The sequence below is a fragment of the Buteo buteo genome, chromosome 14 (genome assembly GCF_964188355.1).
Source record: "Buteo buteo chromosome 14, bButBut1.hap1.1, whole genome shotgun sequence".
In the NCBI taxonomy this organism is placed as follows: Eukaryota; Metazoa; Chordata; class Aves; order Accipitriformes; family Accipitridae; genus Buteo; species Buteo buteo.
The window spans coordinates 3,743,553-3,766,854 of NC_134184.1; the positions used below are offsets into that span (position 1 = coordinate 3,743,553).

At 38.6% G+C, this 23,302-nt stretch overlaps 1 protein-coding gene across 1 annotated transcript in view; it reads left to right on the plus strand.

Moving 5' to 3' along the window:
- Window positions 1–23,302, plus strand: part of NALCN (sodium leak channel, non-selective) — a 245,834-nt gene that overhangs the window by 135,092 nt on the left and 87,440 nt on the right. The window contains exons 13-15 of the mRNA XM_075045904.1: window positions 2,127–2,318; window positions 9,632–9,769; window positions 13,623–13,697. Of these exons, the coding sequence (XP_074902005.1) occupies window positions 2,127–2,318; window positions 9,632–9,769; window positions 13,623–13,697 (405 nt within the window). The remainder of the gene's footprint in view (window positions 1–2,126; window positions 2,319–9,631; window positions 9,770–13,622; window positions 13,698–23,302) is intronic.

The following is a 23,302-nucleotide window of genomic DNA, read 5'->3' on the forward strand; positions in this document are numbered from 1 at the left end:
TATAATACAGTTTGTCTAAACCACAACTCAGAATACCGACAAGCATGAAATCTTCACCCCACTGGGGTCAGTGCTGAAACTAGTATTGACGGGAACAGAGCTAACATTTACACTGCGAGTAGATCTTGTAAGGAAGAAGGCACCATGTTTAATGTTCATACTACTTGGAAATCTCACTCATCGCACCATCTGTCACTGTCTTGGTAACCAGTTTCATGTACTCAGATTACATGTGATGTGATCACGGTACTGATGTGAAAGAAAGGACTTTATCTGACCTTGTTCTAATTTTGTGAAAGTTAAGCTGTCTAGTGTAACCTCTGTATCTAGGACCCTTTTTAACTACTGAGGACAGTGAAGGCTCATCCCATCTCACACAAGGGGTCTGGTATGTTTGGAACAAACTGTTCTTTTGAGTTGGCTTACTCTCTCTCTCTCTCCTTTGGCAGTAAAGCCTAGATGACTAGCATATTCTGTGTACCTGACAGATAGGTAGGGAGATGAGTTTCATGCAAAATGCAAAGGTTTACATTATTAGCAAGCTACAAGGTACAGTGAACTCCTTCTGTGAACAACTTCTGTCAAACTTACTTTCTTGCCGAAAACAGCACAGTAATTGTATTTGACTGTACATAAGGTCAGCCTATAATTGCACTGTAATTTCTACCTTTCAGTTTCAATATGATTCTTGTGGAAATAGAGGCTATGCCTTGGACTAGAGAGTCTTTTTCTTTGCAAGAACTGCAGAATCTCAGTTGCCCCATATGCTGCTGTCTGTTGTCTCCAGCAACTGCTGTTGCTGCCACTGCCTCTTGTTGACACTGAAGTTCATGTCACTGTTTGTGCCACCATCAGTGGCATAAATAGGAGAACCAGAGCTGTCAGCAGCTTTTCTAAGGTAGACTCCGCAGTTAATGGGTCAGGAGTTCCACACACAATCACAGTTCTGCTGCCACTACTAATACTGAGAGGTGTCAAATATGTGAAATATGTCAGGGGCACACAATTATGTTTCCTCTGATATTGAGAAGTGCCACCCCAAATTTCCCTTGTTGTACATAGTATGAAATAGCAAAATATGTTAATCACCAAACTTGCTAGGTTATATGGTACACAATGCCAAGCAATTATGCCTTGGGTCACTGAAATGGAAAGATGACCTGTGGAAGAAGAGTTGGCAGTTCTTTATGTGAATATGTAACCTGATGTAACAACTAATGTAGAATCATAGAAAAATCTAGGTTGGAAGTGGCCTTTCAAAGTCATCTCATCTAGCCTGCTGCTCAAAGCAGAGCTTTCTTCAAAGACTGTTCAGGACCCTGTCCATTTAGAATAAATACGAATTTTTAACAGTGATGATAATCAAACTGGAGCAATTTACCTAGCACTGCAGTAGATTCTCAGTTGCTAAATCTAGACTGATATATTTTGACCTCTGCCTGAAGCCATTCTTATGTTTGGTAACACACTATAAACCTTCACTGGTCTGTAATTCCACACTACATTCAGGTTTACTAACTGTGGTGTGTTTTGCCTATGTCTTTGTTCCCTTTGTTATGCCCAAAACAGCTTTACCCAAATGCATTTCTGTGATTATTCTTCATGATTGGTGAGTTGATTATAGCCTTGAGGACCTTCAGTATCCTCCCATGCCTGTACTCTCAAGACCTCTGCTGTCAAGACCTCCCATGCCTGCATGCCTTGATGCTCCATTTTATGAAAGGGTCATGGCTAGCTCATTCTAGCCAAATTACAGCTGTTATTACTATATATTAGAAAAAAAGAGATATGTAACAATAAGCATTACACCACACAATCATAAAAAGCTAAGCAAAAGACAAAGTAGGTTGACAGTTACCTGGTCATTGGGTAACTGCTGTTGCTAGCTAAAACAAATCTCCAGGCAGGCCAAGATAAGTACAGACAAAACCTGACAGGTTCTAGGGCTTGTGTTCTTAACCTAACACACGAGTTGTGGTCTCTTACAAGCAGTGGCAACCTGATATTTACTGGGCTACAAGGCTGTAAGTCTCTTTTTGGCCTTGAAGTTTCTGATCCTGTGAGTAGTTGTTGATTAATGTGATAATCAAATAATTAATGCTGTTTTATTTTCTTTTTCTTTGCAGGTTCTTAGAGTAGTTCGGCTTATAAAGATTTCTCCTGCTTTGGAGGATTTTGTGTATAAGATATTTGGACCCGGGAAAAAACTTGGGAGTTTGGTAGTATTTACTGCCAGCCTTTTAATCGTCATGTCAGCAATCAGTTTACAGATGTTTTGCTTTGTGGAAGAACTGGATAGATTTACAACTTTTCCACGGGCAAGTATGAAAAACATTGATTACTCGTTGCTTGTTACTATTTTCTTATCATTAATAAGACATTTTCTTACCATTGATGGTGGACTTTGCAGTGTTAGGTTAGCAGTCAGACTCAATGATCTTAAAGGTCTTTTCCAGCCTAAATGATTCTATGATTCAATGATTCTGTCATGTTTGTTATTATATTAGCGTTCTTCCTTTCCTTCTGAGAACCATGCAGCAGTTCATCTCCATATGTGTCGATAAAAGAATTGTATTTTCTGGGTGTAACAGTCTTCCTGTAGTCCTTCAGTAGTGAAATTTGTCTTTCTTTGGGTTAGGTATTCTACTTCTGCTGTTGAGGGAATGTAGAGAAATTTTACATATGCACCCTGATGATAGTACAACAAAGCATATGGCTTAATGGTACTCTAGCATGTTAGAGAAAGAGGATTCATGTGCACAATCATGAATATTAGCCACAAGATTTATATAAAACATGTCTACACATGATTTATATCTTCATATTATAAAAGTGGTTGTTCTTGATTTGTACAGGAATGCTTGTTTTACCCAGGGTTATAAAACCTGCCTGCATTGACAAAATAAGTGTTTGCCTTTTGGGTATAAATAATGGATATTTACGGGCATTGCGTTAATTCAGAACAGAACATTGAAAATCAGTGGAAATTGGAGCTAACGTATTTATTGAAGCACACTGTTCTGAATGAAAATACTGCCATTTCTTTAATAATGGATTAGACTGAGTGTACATGGATTCGTTCCAGTGACAATTTATTTGTTTCTGTCATTCCAGCTTGGTTATCCAATGTATCTATTTTAGTGAAAGTGCATTGGCTGGAACAATTAAATAACAATGAATAAAGCAGCCTCAAGGGTCATGCATTTAGCAAATAAAATGGCTCGGCAACATTTTGTAATTATCAATCTGGACTTGATGTATGGGAAGTTCACCATCAAATGTAAGACAAAAAATACCTACCCACAGGGAATAATGTTACACCATGCTTTCTATTTTGGAAAACTTGCTTAGAAAAGCAGCCAGTAGGATCATTAGGAGTTCAGTATAATTCATTTTTTAAATGTTGAAAAAAACCAAGACAAATATAATAAAACTTAAGATTTTCTAATGAAGTTAGGCCTCCATCTCTAAACTGGGTGATATTACCACCATGTGGTATGCCCAGCCCCCATGTATAATTTCTGAAAAAAACTTCCACCTGCAAGTTTGAAATCACCGTGGAATTTTTTTTTAGAATTATTTTTATTTTTTATGTAAAATGACAATGAAAGTCCTGAAAGAATTATTGTAGTATAATTAAAATAAGGCAGATTCACAACCACCTGCTTTCTTGGGCCCCCCTTCCCTCCAGGGCTGTATCCCATGGAACTCTACCAAGCAGATCACCCAAGAGGCCAAAGTCTGCTCTCCTCAAGTCCAGGGTAGCGAGCTTGCTGTGCACCATCCTCGCTGCCCTAAGGGTCTCGAACTCCACCATTTCATGGTCACTGCAGCCAAAACTGCCCTTGAGCTTCACAATCCCCACCAGCCCCTCCTTGTTGGTGAGAATAAGGTCCAGCATAGCCCACATAACAGAAGAGCAAACCTAAAATGACCAGGACTGTTGCTGTGGACCTTTTCAGTTACAAATACAGAGAGGACAAGCACACTAACAAAGACGGTGACACTAGAGGCTAAATTTTGCGTTTGTACAATAAAGTGCTTTCTACACTGAAATGGGCAAAACCTAAAATGATTTTGAAACTGTAAGTGCTTTATAAGAAGGCACAGTATGGGTTTTGGAACAAATAGACCTCCTCCTTTCGCTAATGCCTCTAAATTGCATGTTTTCACATGGTTTCCTGACAACAGTCAGTAGGCACAAGCTCAGTGTTGCCATGGCTACAAATTTCACCCTTCTTTTGGCCATTGCAACTTCCCAAATGGACTGGCTTTCTCTCTAATGCTAAGTATAAAAATACAGATGTTTGCTATACTGTTTTTAACCGATCCGCCATTTCTATTTTTGCACGTCTTCTTGGGCTGCGCATATTGAGCCATGAGAAGGACGGGGGGTGGCTGGGCCCCCTGAGGAAGCAAGGGGACTGGGGGGAGCTGTTCAAAGGCATTGGTGTAAGATGGCTGCCAAGAAATTTTACAATTCCCTGTATGGAAAACAATCCATGTTGTTAGTGTCTGACTTCCATGCCCTGGTTTCTCTTGGGGTTTGGGGCCATGTGCTGACTACTCAGTGTCTCAAGTTGCAAAGCTGGGAATACTGCTCTTCTTTTAAATGGGTCAACACAAGATGAAAGCCAGGCCCAACTGATCTCAGCAGCAAAAATCCCACTCTTCAGCAAAATCACGACTTTGCTCCTAGCCTTGAAGTTGGAGAAAGCTCAAGTTGTGAAATGTTAGTTCAACCTCAGTATCATCCGTTAAAAAAGTTGAACAATGTAGTCTTAATTCTCTGGTGCAGTTACAATCTCACTGCCACTGCCACATTTTTACAGGATGGCTACTCTTCTCTCAGGGTGTTATTGAGCACTCATGACTATGTTAGGAGAAAAAGGTAAGTTTACACAGGCAGAACAGGTTGCAAGCATTTCACAGCACTGGCCTAAATCCTGTTAGCTTAATTTGCAGATGTAATCCCACTGATTGTAGGACTGCTTCCATGAATAAGGCCATTAGGATTTGGCCCATAATATTTTATGGGCAAGTAGCAGTTACAAGTCGAGTACATTATAACTGTAGGTAGTAATTTGTGTGGCACCACCCCTGTAATAGTTGCACAAGATATGAGAACTGGCGCTTTGGCTCATAGATTCCACCGAACCTTTGCCAATCTTCCACTATAAATAAAAAGGTAGTTTGACTTCCATCATCAAAACAGCTAATTAAGTAATAGGGCATAAATACTCAAAGAAATTGACAGTCTTTTCTATAACACAAATTAATTCAGAAAATCACCATTTGCATAAATCTCTGTCTCATCTTCACAGATGTTGATTCTGTCAGCTAGTTGCATTTCAAATTAATTTTAAAATAAACAGTGCGAAGTATACCTTTCAGCTAAAAATAACTTGCTCCAAAGGAGATTGCTGGGTGCAAAGCACGTACTCATTGTTTACAGCCTTATTTTCTTAAAACTAACGTTTTGTCAGATACTGGACTTTAATGTTATAATAAAATGTTTAAATTATATTGAAAGGCCATTTTATATAACTATATGCTTTATAGACATCTGGTTTAGCTTTGCCTCCCCTCAGGAAGGGAAGCCGAGGAGCGGTGCTGAGCACCGATGGGATGGTCGTCTCCTTCACCCTCAAGCACCACTGGCAGCTCTAAAGGAGGCTGAATTTCCACCTTGTTTCATGCCTGCTCCTCTGGCGACAAAAGGTCTCTCCTAGCTAAAGATCCCAAATGTTTCTTCCTCTGCATATTCTGCAGGGCTAGATAACACTTTGTTGGGATTGGGTTTTTTTTGCAGAACCCTCATCACGATTTTTTGTAAGGAAAGGAATCACTAATAAGGATTTGTAATTTTGCACAGCGTAAGGAGTCTGCCTGTGTGGCTGTGAGGGGCACTAATTCAACAGGAGGATTGGGCCGCAGGTCAGCAGTCTGCTCGTTAATGTTGACGTTACTGGCAGGAACATAAAGTAAAGGGCACCGTGCAAATTCCAGCCCTCGCGTTTGGGCTGCCCTAACACAGGCCACAGCAAAGATTTTAGCTGACAGAAAGGTATTTGTGAGCAGTTTTCTCTGCTGCTTCCAGTTTATGCTAGCCTTTGTTCTCTGTGGGGTCTGTGTGTTCAAAGGAAAGGTTGGGGCATTACATTCGGTCAAGAAGTTGCTGATGTAGAAATTAAAGTCCTAAGCTGAACTTCATCTCCGAATGTGTGCGATTGCTCACTTGGATGCCTCGATCTGTTCCATGTACACCTTATCTTCACTTCTTGTGAGTGATTTGGACTTGTAGGCTTAATCATCTCTGAAAATTTGATTAGTGTGATTTAATTCTGAAAAGCAACTGTAAAAATAGCTCTCAAACTCCTTGGTCTTAGCCTAACAGTGTGTTTATGCTTCTGTCTGTTTTGGAGCGCCACAGACCATAGCAGCAATAAGAAAACGAGCTTGATTCTGGTGTGGGTTTTTTTGTGAGAGCCAGCAGGCAAACTTTTTACAAAGCCCTTAGCCACTAAATATTTGCGACCCCCCCCGACAGAGTAAAAATGCACAGTTCTTCCTCTGAACACGATCTAGAGGCAACACGATTGCTTTGGGTTTGTGTGGCGGGGTTTTGGTAGCGGGTGAGGGTCCGCAGGGCCGGCTCCTGCTGGAAGCTGCTGGAAGCTTCCCCGGCTGGGAGCCAGACCCGCCTCTGGGAGAACAGATTCCAGAGGGGAAACCTGCCGGGAGTCGGGGGATCGGGGTGTGAGAGGAACCCCTCTGCGGGTACCGAGGGCAGGGAGTGAGGGGAGGAGGTTGATCCCCACGGAGGGGAGCGGGGGAGCAGACGCCCACCTGCAGCCCGGGGAGAGAGGAGCCCGCGCCGGAGCAGGGGCTGGAGGCCCCACAAGATGGCCGCCGCTCCCTGGGGAAGCCCGCGCTGGGGCAGGGGGTGGAGGCCCCACAAGATGGCCGCCGCTCCCTGGGAGCAGGCTGGGACTGAAGGACTGCGGCCCAGGGAAGGGACCCGCGTTGGAGCAGTTCGTGAAGGACTGCAGCCCGCGGGAGACACCCCACGGCGGAGCAGGGCCCGAGCACGGAGTCCTCCTCCCCCTGAGGAGGAAGGAGCGGCAGAGACAAGGGGTGAGGAACCGACCCCAGCCCCTGTCCCCTGTTCCCCGGGGAGAGAGAACCGGGAGTGGGGCTGAGGCGGGAAGGAGGGAGGGCGGGGGGGAAGCTCTTCTCAGGTTTCGGTTTACTCCCCATTATCCTTGGTTTGATTCAATTGGTCGCAAATCAAATTGATTTTGGTTTTTTTCCCCAAGTTCAGTGTGGTTTTTGCACTTGATCATAACTGGTAAGTGATCCCTCCCTGTCTTTGTCTGGACCGATGAGCTTTTTTTTATATTTTTTCCTCTTCATCCCACTGGGGCCAGGGTAGGGGAGTGAGGAAGTGGCCACCTGGTGCTTTGTTACTGGTTGGGCTGAAACCACAACAATGATCCACTTTTTGTACTTTAAAATACCTACTAGTTATAATGGACAGAGGAGAAAAAGCTTTAGTCCTGGGATCCTCATCGGTGGTCAGTGAAAGAGGGCCAGACACTGAGCTTAAGCACTGACCTCCAGATACTGATACTGCTTAGTTGTAAACCACCATTCTAGCTTCCAGCGAGCTCTCCGAGGCAGTCCCTGGGCACAGGCAGGGCAATAGTTCTGTCCAACGGGGCACTCCAAAGAGGCAGTGCCTTTTATGCAGTGCCTTGCATAACAAGATGCACCGGATTAGATTGTCCCTGCCCAACCCAGCCCTCCTACACCACCCCAGCCAGCTTTGCACTTGCAGGCCCTCCTTTCAAATTTTAAGAGTGTAGCGTACACCCTTGATTTCGTCATATAGAAACAGCGTGTGGCAAGCTATGCCACGTCCTTATTATTTCAGATAGTTGGAACTAGCTCCTTGTCACCAAATATTAATGATGTGTTATGGTCATAGGGACATCACATGGGGCCAGGGGGAGATGCAGGACCAAGTGCTGTATGTATGCACATGAACAGTCTGCTCTAGAGTAAATTGGCCTACACTGCAGGGTAGAAATCACAGGCTTGAGTGGACACTCTTAAGGGTGTGGGTGTAACCTTAAGGGTCCTGTTTGCATTGGGAGAAACTACTTAGAGAAGACATTGTTTTGTTCGAAAAATTCTGCAAACGTGATAAGGAGCCCAAGCAAAGTACTTGCCTGTAGTTTATTTTAGTAATATATACTTGAAGTCTCCCCCCCAGTTAGTTTAGCTTTAAAAATTAATTAGAACCCATTTTATTGTTTTTCAAGCAAATACATTTATATATCCACGTGTTTTCAGCTTTTCCAGCTTGCATCTGAGCTTAGGGTAAGTTGATGTGAAGGGCTCTCCAGGTACTGTTTTTTCATGGGTGTGACAAGGAGAGTCCTGTTCTTTTTGTGCCAAGTGCATTATTGTGTTAATCTGCTGTTGCTGGGGGTGTCAGGCACACTGAGCATAGACATAATGTATCTTTATCACTGTGTCAACATTCTGAATTCCGGGAATCCTACTATCTGGAAGCTGCATTGTTACTGTCTTCATTTTCTAACACTTTTTTGTTATATATTAAACTTCAGTAGGATATCAGCTTTGATCCTTGCTGACTGGAAAGAGAGTACTTTTGATGTCAGGCAAAAGCAAAACGAACTTGTGCAACAGTTTGGCCTCTGAGAGATTTAAGACTATCGAGATCCACACTTCACTTTCGTACCATAGTGAAACTTCTGTGGCTGAGGCAGAGCAGTGTCCTCAGTGTCTGTGTAGGATGTACATGTCACGCTCACACATTGTTCACGTTGAGTTAGATTCTGGTCTGTGCTGTAGGCTCAAGTTGGGGTTTCAAAGGTCTAAGGCATCCATCTGGGTTCTAGGCTTATCTGGATTCATACATTCCTATCACCAAAGACAGTTGGTTGAAATGTTTCCATTATTCCCTCTATTTTTGACATGTATCCCTGGTCTGAAGGGATTTGAAAATGTTACAGGAACAGTTCCACAAAGAATGCTATTTGCAAAATGTATAGGGGAAGAATCTGACTGACTGAAACGAGTGGAAGTGCTGGCACCTTGCCTCGTATTGGTTAGTCTCATCTGTGGGGTGCCTAGAATGCTTCTGCTATTAAGATAACATAAACGTATGGTCACATTTAATTACAACACTTTATTATACGTGTATTTATAGAGAGGTAACACAGAAGAGTAGGCATAATCAAAAAATCCAACACAGTGTAACATTCAAAACAATGATCTCTGATGCTCAGGATATTTCTCCTATTTTGTCAGCCCTGGAGGAAACCAAAAACCTCTTCGTGTGGGCTAATGGAGCTAGGACTGTGTTTACAAGTTGCAGATTACAGTTCAGTCAAAGGTTAAGCTATTTATTTCTCCTTTAGCTCTGAAATAGCGTTTCACCTGACTTTAAAAATTAAAATACATTTGTTTATTAAGATTTAAAAAACAAACCAAAATAGGTATTCTGCTCAGTTGAGTTGCTCATTGAGGAATGTGTCAGTAAAACCATATTAATGTAATTTGTGAATTCTTAATATGTTTATAATTCTTTTTCTTGCAGGCATTCATGTCAATGTTTCAGATTCTCACACAGGAAGGATGGGTGGATGTCATGGATCAGACACTGAATGCTGTAGGACATATGTGGGCACCAGTAGTTGCTATTTATTTTATACTATATCATCTTTTTGCTACTCTGGTAAGTCCTCACTTGCAAATGTGCTGTGCTTTTCTTTGTTTTGAATTATTCTCATAGCTCCTGTGTTACTTTTCTCAGCTAGTTAAAACTAATTGTGATGCTCATTTTCAGCATAGAGGGCTTTAGGATTAGTTCTTCGATGTGATAGAATTTACCCTTCAGCCAAGTGGCATAAGGTGGTGGCCTTTGTTCTGGTGTGAGGTGGTGTTCTTCATAAGATCCAAGTCACACTGCTGGACTAACAATGTAATTCTTAACTGTCTTGTACCTTTACAGGTTCTAATGACTGCAGAGTTGAGCAAATGCTTTTATTTATCATGTAGGAATGGTATCCTCAGCTTCCATTTCATTCTCTTTGCAGCAGTAATTAAAGTGAGAAGTGTAAAGCCTCAGGGTATAAACTCTTAACTAGAAATCACTGCTTTCCTGTTGCATGTTGCAAAATCAATGCATGGAAAATATATGATGTAGTATATCAAGCAATAAAAGAATGAGAACTAATACAGGAGTTCCTGCATGTGTATGGAAATGGGGATTATATAAAAAAACCACATTTTTTCTGTATGCATTCCAAATGGGATATTTACATTTTTTTATAGAGAAAATGGTAAAAAAACCAGCTTTTTGGATATCCTATATCAATAAGGGCTTGGTACTGTATTTTGAATACCAAAACAGAGAAAATACCACAATCGGGGAATAACCATTTTACACACCCTTAATTCACTCCTACTTTTTCTCATATTGTATTTTGCATTCACTGCAGTTTTTCATGCACTTACTCTTACTTTCACTTTCTTCATTCCATGTTCTTTCTTTGCTTAGTTGTCTACTTAGATAAGGTACTAACTGTATTTATACAATCTCCATCAGCTTCCATCTACTTTTACTTTACAGTATGTCCTGTTTCACTTCTAAAGACTGAATAATCCAACTGTAATTGTGGGTGCAGCAGGTTCCTTCATATGGATTGAAATCTCGATCACTTTATAAATGGCAGTAAAGTGCATTTGATGGTCTTAAAGCTGCTTAACTATATTGAAGTATAAGCCAAACAAATGTATGTATTAGCAGATATATAGGACATGTAATTTATTCACAAGAGTCAGAGGAGTTCTTGGGGTTTGGAAAAGCAACTTTTAATGCTGAAGGGATCTTAAAACTCCTTGGAAATTTGGGATAGAAAGCAAAAGGGAAGTGAGTTTTAGTCATGGATTTGAAAGCAGTTACTGGGTAGAGAATCTTATTACTGTTTTTCTGATTCTTCACCAAGAACATTGTCTGAACTGGAATCCATTTTTATCTCATTAAGCATTAAGCAAGTCCATAAAGTAAATTAGTGTCAGGTGGCCTCTGTGCTAAAAATTCACACCTGAACTGAGGAATAACTTAGCTGTAAGAGCAATTTTAGTATTCTGTTTCATGTTTTGAAAGAGTCATCTGGGACTTCTCCGTTTGTTTACTCAAAGCACTTGCTTTGCTAGGAGCAGCAAGTCACTTTTCAGTACAGCATCCTCAGTTCTTTTACAGGGAATTTGCATTTAAGCACAAGGTACTTGCTTTGCTTCATGAGTGTACACATTTCTTCTCATTCACCTATGCAAATTTTACATAGATGAAGAAATTCTGCTAAAACAACTTTGCAGAATTACTTGGCCTTGCGAAGTTGTTAGTTTCGGTTCTAAGATCTTCCTCAGACCCTGGAAGAGAAAAGCTATGTAGGACAGTTGTCTGGAGGCAAAAGAAGCTTAAAGAAGGAAAATAACGTGAAATTGGTAAAGGAGCACGAAAACGGTTGGGCTGCTACTAAAACCAAATAGAAGAGTTCTAAGAATAAACAGCCATCAGTGAATAACAAGAGTGAAGTCAAATGAAGAAATTACTTTCACCAGCCAAAAAAGGGGTAGGATTAGAATGGAGAAGTGATAATTGCAGGCATTTGGCAAAGCAGACTTGGAAAGAAATGAATAGTTTTTACATTAGAAGGCAAAAAAAGTTGAAGCTCAAAAAACAAAACCTCTGTTGGAAGCAAGGACTGTTATTAGTTGAGAAGGCAGCAGAGGAAGTTAAACAAATAACAACTTTGCATTTAACTTTTCTTTTGTGGCACATCGTCTTTTGTTCTTGTTGAAAAAAAGTGAAAAGGGAGTTAAGGAAAGTCTTGATGCCTTGATGCCTATCTGTGCATGAAGTAGCAAGACTGTAAGGGGTGATAGATTTAATGAGTACTATACTTCTTTTTAGTGCGGAACTGCACTTCCTTAACTAGTACGCTCTGAGCTGCAGGTACTGGAGTTATCATAGACTGTATAAAGTATCTAAAGAAGAAGAACACCAGACTGTAAAGTTCTGACAGAGTGATAGAAAAACTGTTCATCAGCAGTTAGGGATCGATGTAGTTTGTGCCAGGGATTATGTATTTTATCAGAATTCTGTCTTGCTTTTCCATTCTGAAGGCCACCTTAACTTCTACTGTTTGTAGCGGTCAAATCACTGAAAACCTTACGAGGTACCGTTTAAGTATGTGGCATATAATATGTCTTTTTGAACAGCTGCAGGAAATTCTACATACTGCTAAAGCCAGTTTTCTAGTAAAAGAACATTTCTTTTTCTGAACATGGACTTTTTATAAATTTATGGGTGAGAGTCCTTCCTGTGTCTTCTGTACCTTTATATTTCATGGAGGGAAAGGGAATCTTGCTCTCGAACAAGGTCCAGACATCCAGCTCATTTGCAGTTTGAGTTCCAAACTCCTTGTCTGGTGTACTAAGCTGCTTAAATTTCATCTTCCATATAGGTGGGAAATAATTTTCCAGTGTGATTGAATGACAGGTAAACTTACACTTCATTTACAGCAGTGGTGGACAGATATGTCTGTTCTGGTTGTGACTCAGTGGTCCAAGACTACAGAAATATTTCAGGCCTGTAACTCTTTTAAAAGAGCTTAGATTCCTTCTGATATCTCTAGGAAATTGGTGCTTGCCTGTAGCAGCTCAGTATGTTTGAGGATATTTGCCTTGAACCGCAGAGACTAAAACCTTGGCAGTTGCTGACAGCTTTAAAGCTATGTATATACAATTTTTACTGCCTTAAGATGTAAGTTGTCAGAGGATATGTGCTGAACAGTGGTATCCTCCCTCGCCTGCATCCTTGCTTTCCTAGTTCTCTCCCCTTCTCAGCTATATCAGTCACATTTTCAGCTTCTCTGGCCTCTGGTCAGTATCTCTACACAAGGAAAATATAATAATCTGATATACACTTTTTTTCCCCTGGGATTCTTCCTTGTAGAGGCATATCTACACAATATTTGATGTATAGTAATTGAAAGTGCATGAGTTTCCTATAGTGTGGCTCCCAATGCATGCAAATGATGAGGCAGCTTATTTTTCTTTCAAAGTGGAGTTAGCTACTTTGCACAGAGGCACCCTGAGCATTAAGCCAGTCCATAAAGTAAATTAATGTTAGGTGGCCTCTGTGCTAAAAATTCACACCTTAATTGAAAAGCACCTTAGTTTTATGAGCTGTTTTAGGATTCTACTTTGTGTTTCCTTTTTTTAATTATTTCCGATTAATTTAATTTTCTTTTCATGTGAAATACATTTTATATGGGTATATTGTTAAACATACATAATGCATTGGTCATAAAACCTAGAATTCAGAATTTTAAAATTCATATAATAATTGTAGGATAAGCTAAAAAACAATTTACTTCTTGCAAAATGGCTAGCAGACAGATGTCAAAGGCAAGATTCCCATTTACATCAGTAGGACCCTCATTTTTTCATGTCATTTCATAGTACTTCTTAAGAAAATGAAGACGAGCTTTAATAAATAATTTGCAATTGTTTTGTAGATTCTACTCAGCTTGTTTGTTGCTGTTATTTTGGACAACTTGGAACTTGATGAAGATCTGAAGAAACTTAAACAAGTAAGAACATGTTTTTATTGTGCTTGGAAGTAGTTTCAATAAAGCATTACTTTACTGGTGTTTTTATGGTAAAAGATGGGAAACAACGTCATCAAAATGAACAAAACAGTAAATGTTGAAGAGAATAGCAATATTTTTTTAGATAGTTGATCATCACACAATGTGAGGTAGAAATTAAGAGATTGTAAAAGAGATTTAGAAATCGGTTTAAATATTCAATGAAAGTCAATTTAGGTAGTCATGTAATTAAAATCATTTTAAAATCACAGCTAGGACATCTTTTTGCTTATAATCTAGTGAAAGATGTCCCTGCCCATGGCAGGGGGGTTGGGCTAGATGATCTTTAAAGGTCCCTTCCAACCCAAACCATTCTGTGATTCTATATGATACTTTATGAGCACACCATAGAACCTCTGGAGGGGAGACCTACTGTCAAGGACCCACAGACAGGAAGCGGTAGAGGGGACTAGGTTGAAAATGTTAGGTGAATGCTAAAGACACTTGGCAAAGTTATCTGGCTTGCTTGATTCTCCAGATTTGAGGATCAAGATTACCAAGAAGCCATTCTCTCACGCTTGATACCCAATGACAATCACATAAAACAAATGTAACTAGAGAGTTCACGTTGGCCATTCTGATCTTGTACACAAACCACCAAAGAGGAAGGTATCTGTAGCTTTTACATAAATATATAGCTGTGCTTTAATCTGCGCAAAGAGGAGCAAAATCATCAACATTTGCCTACTTCATGCATGAAATAGCAAATTGAGAGCTTAATATGTGGGAACCTTTTTTGTAATATTTGGGTTATAGCCCATTTGCTGGTTTTTTTCATCTTTCAGGTGCATCAGCAATTATTGTAGAATTATATTCTTTCAATTCTTGAAAAATAATCACCCAGACAATTTAGTTATTTTACATTGAACTGTTACATTGAAACTAATGTGCCAAATAATCACTCCCATATTTTTCCTTTTATATTTTTTTTTCAGTTTTAAAACTAAAATGATGTGTTTATTCATTTGTTTTGTTTATATTTGTTCTGTTCATTTTCTACACAATTCTCATTTGTGGATTTAGATATTGTATAGAGAGCGCTCACTGAATATGTAGAATGTGTCAAGCTAATATTGCTTCCCGATCTTCTGTTACTTCAGGGCACTGACAAATGAGAATATTACATAGTTATTTTAAATTCTTCTTTATAGAATTCAATACAGAAATCAATATTGCTTTTGCTGTTGAAGTATTAAATATCAGTATTACTGCAAACTTGAAATAAGTTAAAAGGGTGGGTATTTTCTGCCACAAAGAAATATAATTATTGGATTTCAGTTGATCAGCTCACATAAGTGAAATGAGAGATCTTATAGATGATTTTGGGATGGCCAGACAGTCTTGAGTACACAAACTGAGGAGACCAAATCAAGTTTATTCATTTTTCTCATCAGTCTCAAGAGGTAAAATGACCTGAAATGAAAATGGCTCAGATGTATGGTAAGCAATGTCATATCATACTGATAATCTTAGAGGAACATTTTCATAATGTCTGCATGAATTAGGAGCACAAATCAACTTTCTGAAGTGAAGAGCTTAAGGTACAAAATCCTGTGGGTTTTCTGTGAAACTTAGCATCTTTGATTTGTAAACAATTTTAAAAGTCTACACCTTTGCTTATGAAATTGCAGCAGCATGGCTTTGTGTTTTAGCAGCCCACTCTGGAACTGGTGAACAAAAAGCAATGGTGGGAGGCCACCACTTGCAATGCGTGCCACTGTGTCAGCCTGGAATCTTGTTAACCTGGTAGGAATCCTGTCTCCGTAATAGCAGTAAAGCACACTCAAGTAAAAGACATAAATAGAATTTTTAAAAAAGTCCCTCAACTTGATAGATTTGAGACTGGCAGCAGCATAACTACATGAGTGTGGTGCTGGGCCAGAGTAAAATGGCTGCATGTGTCACCAGACCTTCTAGCTACCATGCAGTGTGGCACCGTGATGACACTGATAGCCTGTTTCCATGACCCAAGTGGGTATTTAATCAGGGGACACTACTTTGCCATTGGACATACCGGTTTGGTTGACTGGCACAATGATATATGCATTATACACCATTATGACATACAAAGATGTCCAAGGTGGCTGACACTGCTTCACTTGTATTTATGCTTGCTCTCTTCCAAGAGTATTAGTACTACTGAATGTATTCTCGTCTGGTGTTTTATCCAAACAAATTAATGTTTTACAAGGTGTTGCATGTTTTAAAAATACCTAAGGTAAAAGGAGGTAAGAGGTTGGTTCTTGGAGCTGAATCATATGGAATTACTGGAATGATTGGACAACTGATTTAAGTGTCTAGAACAGAAAAGCTTTCCTGTGGGGTAAATGTGATGGTATCACAGGCTCAGTGCTGGTAGTGACTGTGCACTATTATAGTGAAATATTGGTTGTCTTATCTCAGAAGGTAAAGCAGAAAGAGTTTCTAATTCAATCACATTCTGAATTCTCCACTAAAACAAATGGACTGTAAGAAGAAAGAGGATTGTGAGGTAATTGTTATGTTTTAATCAAGACCATTTCTATAAAGAAATAGATCTGTATTGCTGCACAGGAAAATTTTTGACATCTATAATTAAAAGCTGAATGATGGTCCAAGGGAGAAGTCAAATAATTCAAACTGTTAATGTAAAAGACATTGATTGGTTGAAAATGGTGAAACTGTAATGCTATCAAAAGTATTTCCATCCTCATGTTTGCATTTTTTCCCTGCCTTTAATAGCTGTAAAGCTTGAGGCCCAGGGCATTTTCAGATGATGAAATATTGAATGATTTTCAAGGAAGGAAGGAGAATATTTTTAGGCCAGAAATCACACCTAGCTAATAATGCCTTTTGGGATGTGTCCTTCTTAATTATGACTTAATTCCTTTTCTTGAACTTAATAAGAAAAATAATATTACTTATCTTTCAGATTCTTCGGAAGGGACTAATTAGTTAATATTTGCAATGTACTCTAAAATGTAAAATGATATGTAAACATTTGACATTCATGTTTGTTCAGTAAATGTGTTTAAATATGAATAAATTAAAGCAAAAATACATTAAATGACTAGGAGATTATAAGGAAGATTGTAAAATAATGTATTTAAAAGCTAGTAAACTTTTAGAATTGAATTTGGCAGTGCAAATTCAGTTAAGGATATGCATCATGATTCAGTTTTTAATTACATCATTACATTATGTTATTTCCAAAAGTCTCACCTCACTTAGTGCAAAGAGTAGACAGAGCTCACTTCAATAAGCCAGTAGTCGATATTTTTTCTCTTTATTGTACAGTGTGTGATCCCTGTGCATTATTTATTGCACGGTATTCAAGCTTTGCTACGAAGACACAACTTAAGCTCCTTCCTGACTTTTGTATGGCACCCCTCATAAGTATCTAGAACAAAGATAAAACTTGTAAAAGATTAATTTAAGTGATTTACTTAGCACCACAGGCACGTGTAGGAATAGAATCTCTTTTTTCCAAGACACAATTCAGCTGGTTTAAGCACAGAATCATTCTTTGTATTCTTACAGCTCCATTAATTCACAATACATCTCCCATCTTCTGCCACCTCTGAGGTCTCATCCTCTCTTCTAAGTCTTCCACGATAGCTCATGTCACGTGAAAAGGGGTTGTGCTATAGCTCATAGTCACCATATGTCTGTCCAATAATCCTGATCCTCTGCCGCAATCCAGACTAACCCTAACACGCTACTTAACCTCCAGGTATGAGGTTGATCCTGCTGATTTTCCTGTGAGGCCCCTTCTGTGGTGTTCAGTGCATCAGTTATGGGGATGATATTAATCTTAGGCACAAGAAATCTATCAGCTACAAGCTGAACTTCCTTCTCTTTTATTCTTGTCTTCTGTGCCCTCTCCATAAACTGTTGCCCCAAAGTTAAAAAGAAACTGAAAGGATTTCTTTGATTTCTTTCACCTTTTGTGATAAAGTTTGGACTTTCTATTTAGAAATTCAGCTACATAGCATGAACTGAGTTATTTTTATCCAGATGTTGTTTGACTGCTTCAAAGCACTCTAACAGATTATGAAGCATGACTTTCCATTACAACAGTTAAGTGTTAACTTTTCCTATTAAATTTCGCACGTATTTACTAATTCTACTGTTATTACATTCCTATCAATTTGCCTAGATATGAAGTCAGACTAATTAGTGTCTAATTTCCCATGCTCTATCCTGAAACCCTTTTTTAAAGTTAGTCACATTTGTCCCTTCCCTTTCTCTAGCTACCGAGTTTATTTAGGTGACAAGTTATTCACCACTGCTAGTATGTCAGCGTTGTGATATCTGAGATCCTTTAGAAGTCTTGAGTGAGTGTTATCAAGTCTCTGAGAGTAACAAATTGACCTTGTGTCAGTTATCTTCCAAAAGCTTTTCTCCTGACATTTTTGTTGGAGATTCATCTTTTGGCACAGTTTAGGGTCTTCCTTGACCTCCTCTGTGGTTGACACAATTCATTTTGCTTTCTTGCTTTGGTTTTATTTTTCTGAACACTCTCAATTAATAGTCTGTTGCTCTTTTGAACTCTCTGCAGATCTTGCTGCTTTCTGTATGTTCTTAAAAGCTTCCTTATTAGATTTTTTTTTTTAGGAAGTAGTCCCTCAAAATCTTTCATGCTCTGCCATATTATTGTTTTATAAAAAAATTGCCAGAATTTATGCTTTTTTCTCTATTCTTTGCTTAACATATGCCTTCCCTTTCTGAAACATATCCATTTACTTTTAAAAGCCTTCTTTGCACTCCAGTTGACATTGCTGGCCTTTTTGACCTTCTTGAAGTTCTTCTGTAGGTGGTAGATGTATTCTGTGCTTCTAAACCAGGATATTTAAAGTTAATCCATACACCCCACCTCCCAGTTTCTGTCATTTGGCCATTCATTTAAATTCCTTCCAAAAGTTTTATGATTTTATGTAATTATTTTTTTAAGTTAAATTCAATGTAGTAGATGGGTTTGACCTTCTACTTGTAAAAAAAATTCTGAATTCAAGAGCATTTTTAGCACTGTTACAGAATAGCTTTTTGATATTTATGTCATGAACTAGATCTTGCTCCGTACTAAGCCATGAGGTGCTTCTTCACTTAGGTGTTCTCTTGCTATATAATTCAGCAAGTAGTCACTTACGAGTAAAAAGTTAATCTCTTTCTTCTACCCTTTGCTAAACATACATGAGGGTAAACAGAGGCTTCCCACTATTATTACAGCTTGTCTTTAGGCCTTTAATACTACTTTGCATATTGAGATTACTTTCTAATCCTCATTTACATGTATGCAGAATATTTCTTCCAGTTAGGCATGCAGTTTCAAGACAGAGGGATCCTATGCTGTTTGTATATGCATTTACCTTATTCACTTTATTTGCTGTAGATTTTCTGTAACGAATAGTACCAGTCTTTCACTGGTGCAGTGTACTGTCAGTCTGGATAATATGTTGCCTGGTTCTGCACATTCTGATTCTATAGGATCCTACTGCTTGTTACTTCTACCAAGTTTCTGTGATGTCTTTTGTGTCAGACTTGTGGGTTTTTTAGTAACAGGAATTCTAGTCCAATCATGTTATTTTTTAGGGTTCTACTATTAGTATAAAAGCCTTTATATGTGGTGTTCTTGTCTAGTTTTATGTCCCCTCCTTAACATGGCTTTATTTCTTATGTTTTTCTGTTCCCTGACAGAATTTTGTAAACTTTTAGAATTCCCATAGCCTCATTCTGTACAGAGAAACTCACTTTTACCTTGCTGATTACTCCATTTTGGGCTTACTCTACTGTACCTGCTCCCTGAAATAGCTTTTGCAGCCAGTGAAGTTGATTAAAAATGTTATGGAGTTTTAAACACCTGGGTAGAATTCATGCCACTTCACTAATACATTACAAAGTTGTATATGCAGTTTGAAATATTCATGCAGGTTTCCTTCTCTAGTCACTGAAGAGGAGTAGATACTTTTGGAGGGCAGTTTTGAGGGAGCTACATTTTGTTTGTAGGGTGGCTACAAGAAAATTTTAAGCCAACAATGAGATTATCCTCAAGCCACCCTAGCAGCATGAATCATCTTCCCTTCCTCTGCAGCACAGTTTGTAGTTTACAGCAAGACATCTGTATGACACTCCTGCTCATGTGTATATCCCAGCTTCCCTTGTACCACACAAAGTGGATCCCTTCTAAGCTTACACAATTTAAGAAGAAAGATTTGTGGAATAATGACAAAAAGATAGAAAACAAAAGATAGGGATAAATGATTGTTTTTCATAATAGAGGAGAGGTACCAGTAGAGGTCTATGGTGATCTTGGCTGGGACCTGTGCTGCTCAGTATTCATAAATGATCTACAAAATGGGGTTAATAGTAAGGTGGCAGAGTTTGCTGATGGTGCAAAGTAAGTAGAGGCATGCAAAACTAAAGCTGACTGTGAAGTATTCATATTTTGTGGCTGAGAAATAAAATGTCAGATGATATGTAATGTCAATAAATACACATAGAGAAGAAGCCTGCTAGATATGTGAATGTAGGCTTTAATTAAGCTATCACAGTCCAGAAAGATTTTGAATCGTTGTTCATATTCACTATCATGTCAGTTAAGTGCTTACCAAAAGAGAAGGCAAACACATTTTTAAAAATTAGAGAAAATTGTTAAACACAAGTGAAAATATTACTTACTCTTCTGCTGTATACATCCAAGATGCTTCCATGTCTTGAATACTGCACGTGTTTTTTAAACATAAGATATAATAAACCTAGAAAAGGTACAGACAAGGATAATGAGGATGATCTTCAGCTTGTAAATGACGTGACAGAGGAGGCTAAGACAGAGTTATTTATATGAAATCACAAAAGGTGTGAGTAGTTGAATAGGAGAAGACTGTTTTACTTCTTCCACTTTAAGAAAATGAGAGGGCACTCAATCAAATCAAGTTGATTTGGTTTTAAGACAAATTAGCGGAATGAAAATCCTGTAAGGGCTGATACGTTAGATGTAGCTTTCAGTCCCAGAGGTTGTCAAGGCTAGGAAAGCATGCAGGAAATAAAATTACTCTGTATTTGATCTGTTCTTATATCTCAGACACCTTCTGCTGGTCCTTGTCAGAGGCAGGGTACTGGTGAGACGGACCTTTGATCTAACCCAGTGCACTCATTCTTACACCCCCAGTGCACTCATTCTTACGCCTCTGATGTTCCATAATCTGAATGGGATTTCGGAAGCAATTTGCAAATAACAAAGGATAAACCCATTGGTGGCTAAAACCACATGTGACACCACTTTACTGAGTTGTATTTCCACAAGGGAAAGAGCAAGCATCTCAAGCATCTCTAAGCAGTGGCATAACTTCCTTGGCCATGTAATCCTACTCCTGTAATCCTATTTCCTGGAATTCCACTGTTAAAATATATATAATTTTAACAGTATTAAAATATAAAATGTTCTTGTTTTGCCATATGCTTATGATAACAACCCCAACTTACCTCAGTAACTTTGGAGGGTTTATTTTACAGCTTATATCAAACAAGATTATTGTGTCCCTATTTTACTACTGGAGAATCAAAACGTTAGAAGTGCCATCTCTGGATTCATACATAAATTCCCCGTACAGCAAGGTATCGAACAAAGTCTGTTCTAATGCTTAGGCCCCTCAAGTCAGTCAAGAACATCCATCCACTTTAAATTGTTGAAATCTCGCATAAGCGTAGTTCTGCTGCTTCAAAGAAATATTCTCTTAAGGAAGATCAGATTTCTGTCATATCACACATGTGCTGTCTGTGCTCACCAGTGCACACTCACAACATGAGTACAGATGGCATTCATTACTAAAAATATTTTCACAATACATGCCTTACTACCTAGCAACAGAAATTCTTGGAGGTGTAAACAAGAATATGCAGTAGGGATATTACATGCTCCTTTCCCTCCAATTCTGCTCCACACCATTAAATATATACAAGATTTTTTTCCCCTGAATCCATATCAAAGCAGCAAACACAGGAGGCTGCATACATATATATATATATCTACTTACAGTATATATATTTAAAAAAAAGTCCTGCCTTTAGAATTATATTAATTGACCTCTGTGCTTTTAAAAATAACAGATGTTTACCGTGTTAATTTTCTCTTTAAATCCCACTTTGAACTATTTGATGTTGAAAACAGAAATGTTTATAAACAAGGAAGCTTGGACATAATGATAGCTTCTTTGCTGGTTTTGTCTGTTGAGATAGATTCTTGGGTTTGACAACGGTTAGTGTCCCAACAGCTCAATTTGATGTCAGTGGTTCAGGGTCAGGTTTTGAAATGCTTAGAAGCTTTGCAAAAAAGAGGCAGTTCAACAAATGTTAGTGGTCTTGACAGGACTTTCATAGCAAATGCATAAAAGGAAAACCATTAGGCAGTCTGTCTGATAAGAAGGAGCAATTGCAGTAGAAGAAAGTTAATCGAGAGTTGGGTGCCATCAAAAGTGGCAGAACTATTATAGAATCTAGTTCCATAATACTCTTTTTTTTTGGTGGTGGTGGTGGTGATGGGGGCATGGGGAGGTCTATACTGGAGTCCACTACCATCTAGTTGTCCAGAACTGCAGCAGCAGGGTACAGAGGTCTTTGAAAAGAATAAAAATAAAGAAATTTATTCATTTTTAGATGTTAATCCCTCTGGTCTTAAAATCTGCCCTGTATTTTGGGGGTTTGTCATCAGGGGAACAGCAATTAGCAATTAACACCTTTTTTTTTTTTCTCACTAAGCAGTTACTTTTGCTTCTTTACTACTCTACTTAATATTTAGGTTAGAAAATCCCTGATTTATAATGAGACTTTTGGCCTCCTACTATCTAAAGGGAGAGTATCTGATGTTTTCTGAACATTGTACAAGATAATTCTGGCACAAATATTCTAAATATGAATTTGATACTGCTCCCCTTTCACTCAAGAATGCAGAAGTGAAATTTTGGTTAATGTCAGTCAAGACAAAGCAAGTTAGTCTCTAAAGAGATTGTGCTGAGTCCTTCTACATTTTTCCCTAAAGTAGAGTGAATTTGAATAAAAGATTCAAATCAGACATTTATATTAAGTAGAATAAAATATTTTTTCCAGTGTTGCAGGAATCTGATCACCATAGCATCCCATTGATTTTAAGAGGGTCACAGATACTCAGTTGCTTGTACAATTAGAATTTTTATTAAACTAAAGTAGTATTCACATGCCAGACAATTCAAAACTTATATCCACAGAGCAAACATAAAATTTCCTTTCTGTGATTGCTATAGTATTCAGTTTTGTTTGTCTGTAAGCTGGAGAGAAGAAGCACAATTTGTACCTTCAGTCTTAAATTCATGTGCAATCAGTTGTTGATTATGCAATTATTATTTTGATGCAGTTAAAAAATACTTCCAGTGTCTGTGCTTTTCATATCCAACTTAGAGCAATTAGATTCACACTTTCAATCCAAGCAAAAGAAGTCTCCCAAGAATAAAAAACTATGTGCACTTAAAAAATGCAGTCATTTTTAAGAAGGAAGAGCGTATCTTCTGACTTACACTGAAAAAAATAAATCATGAGAA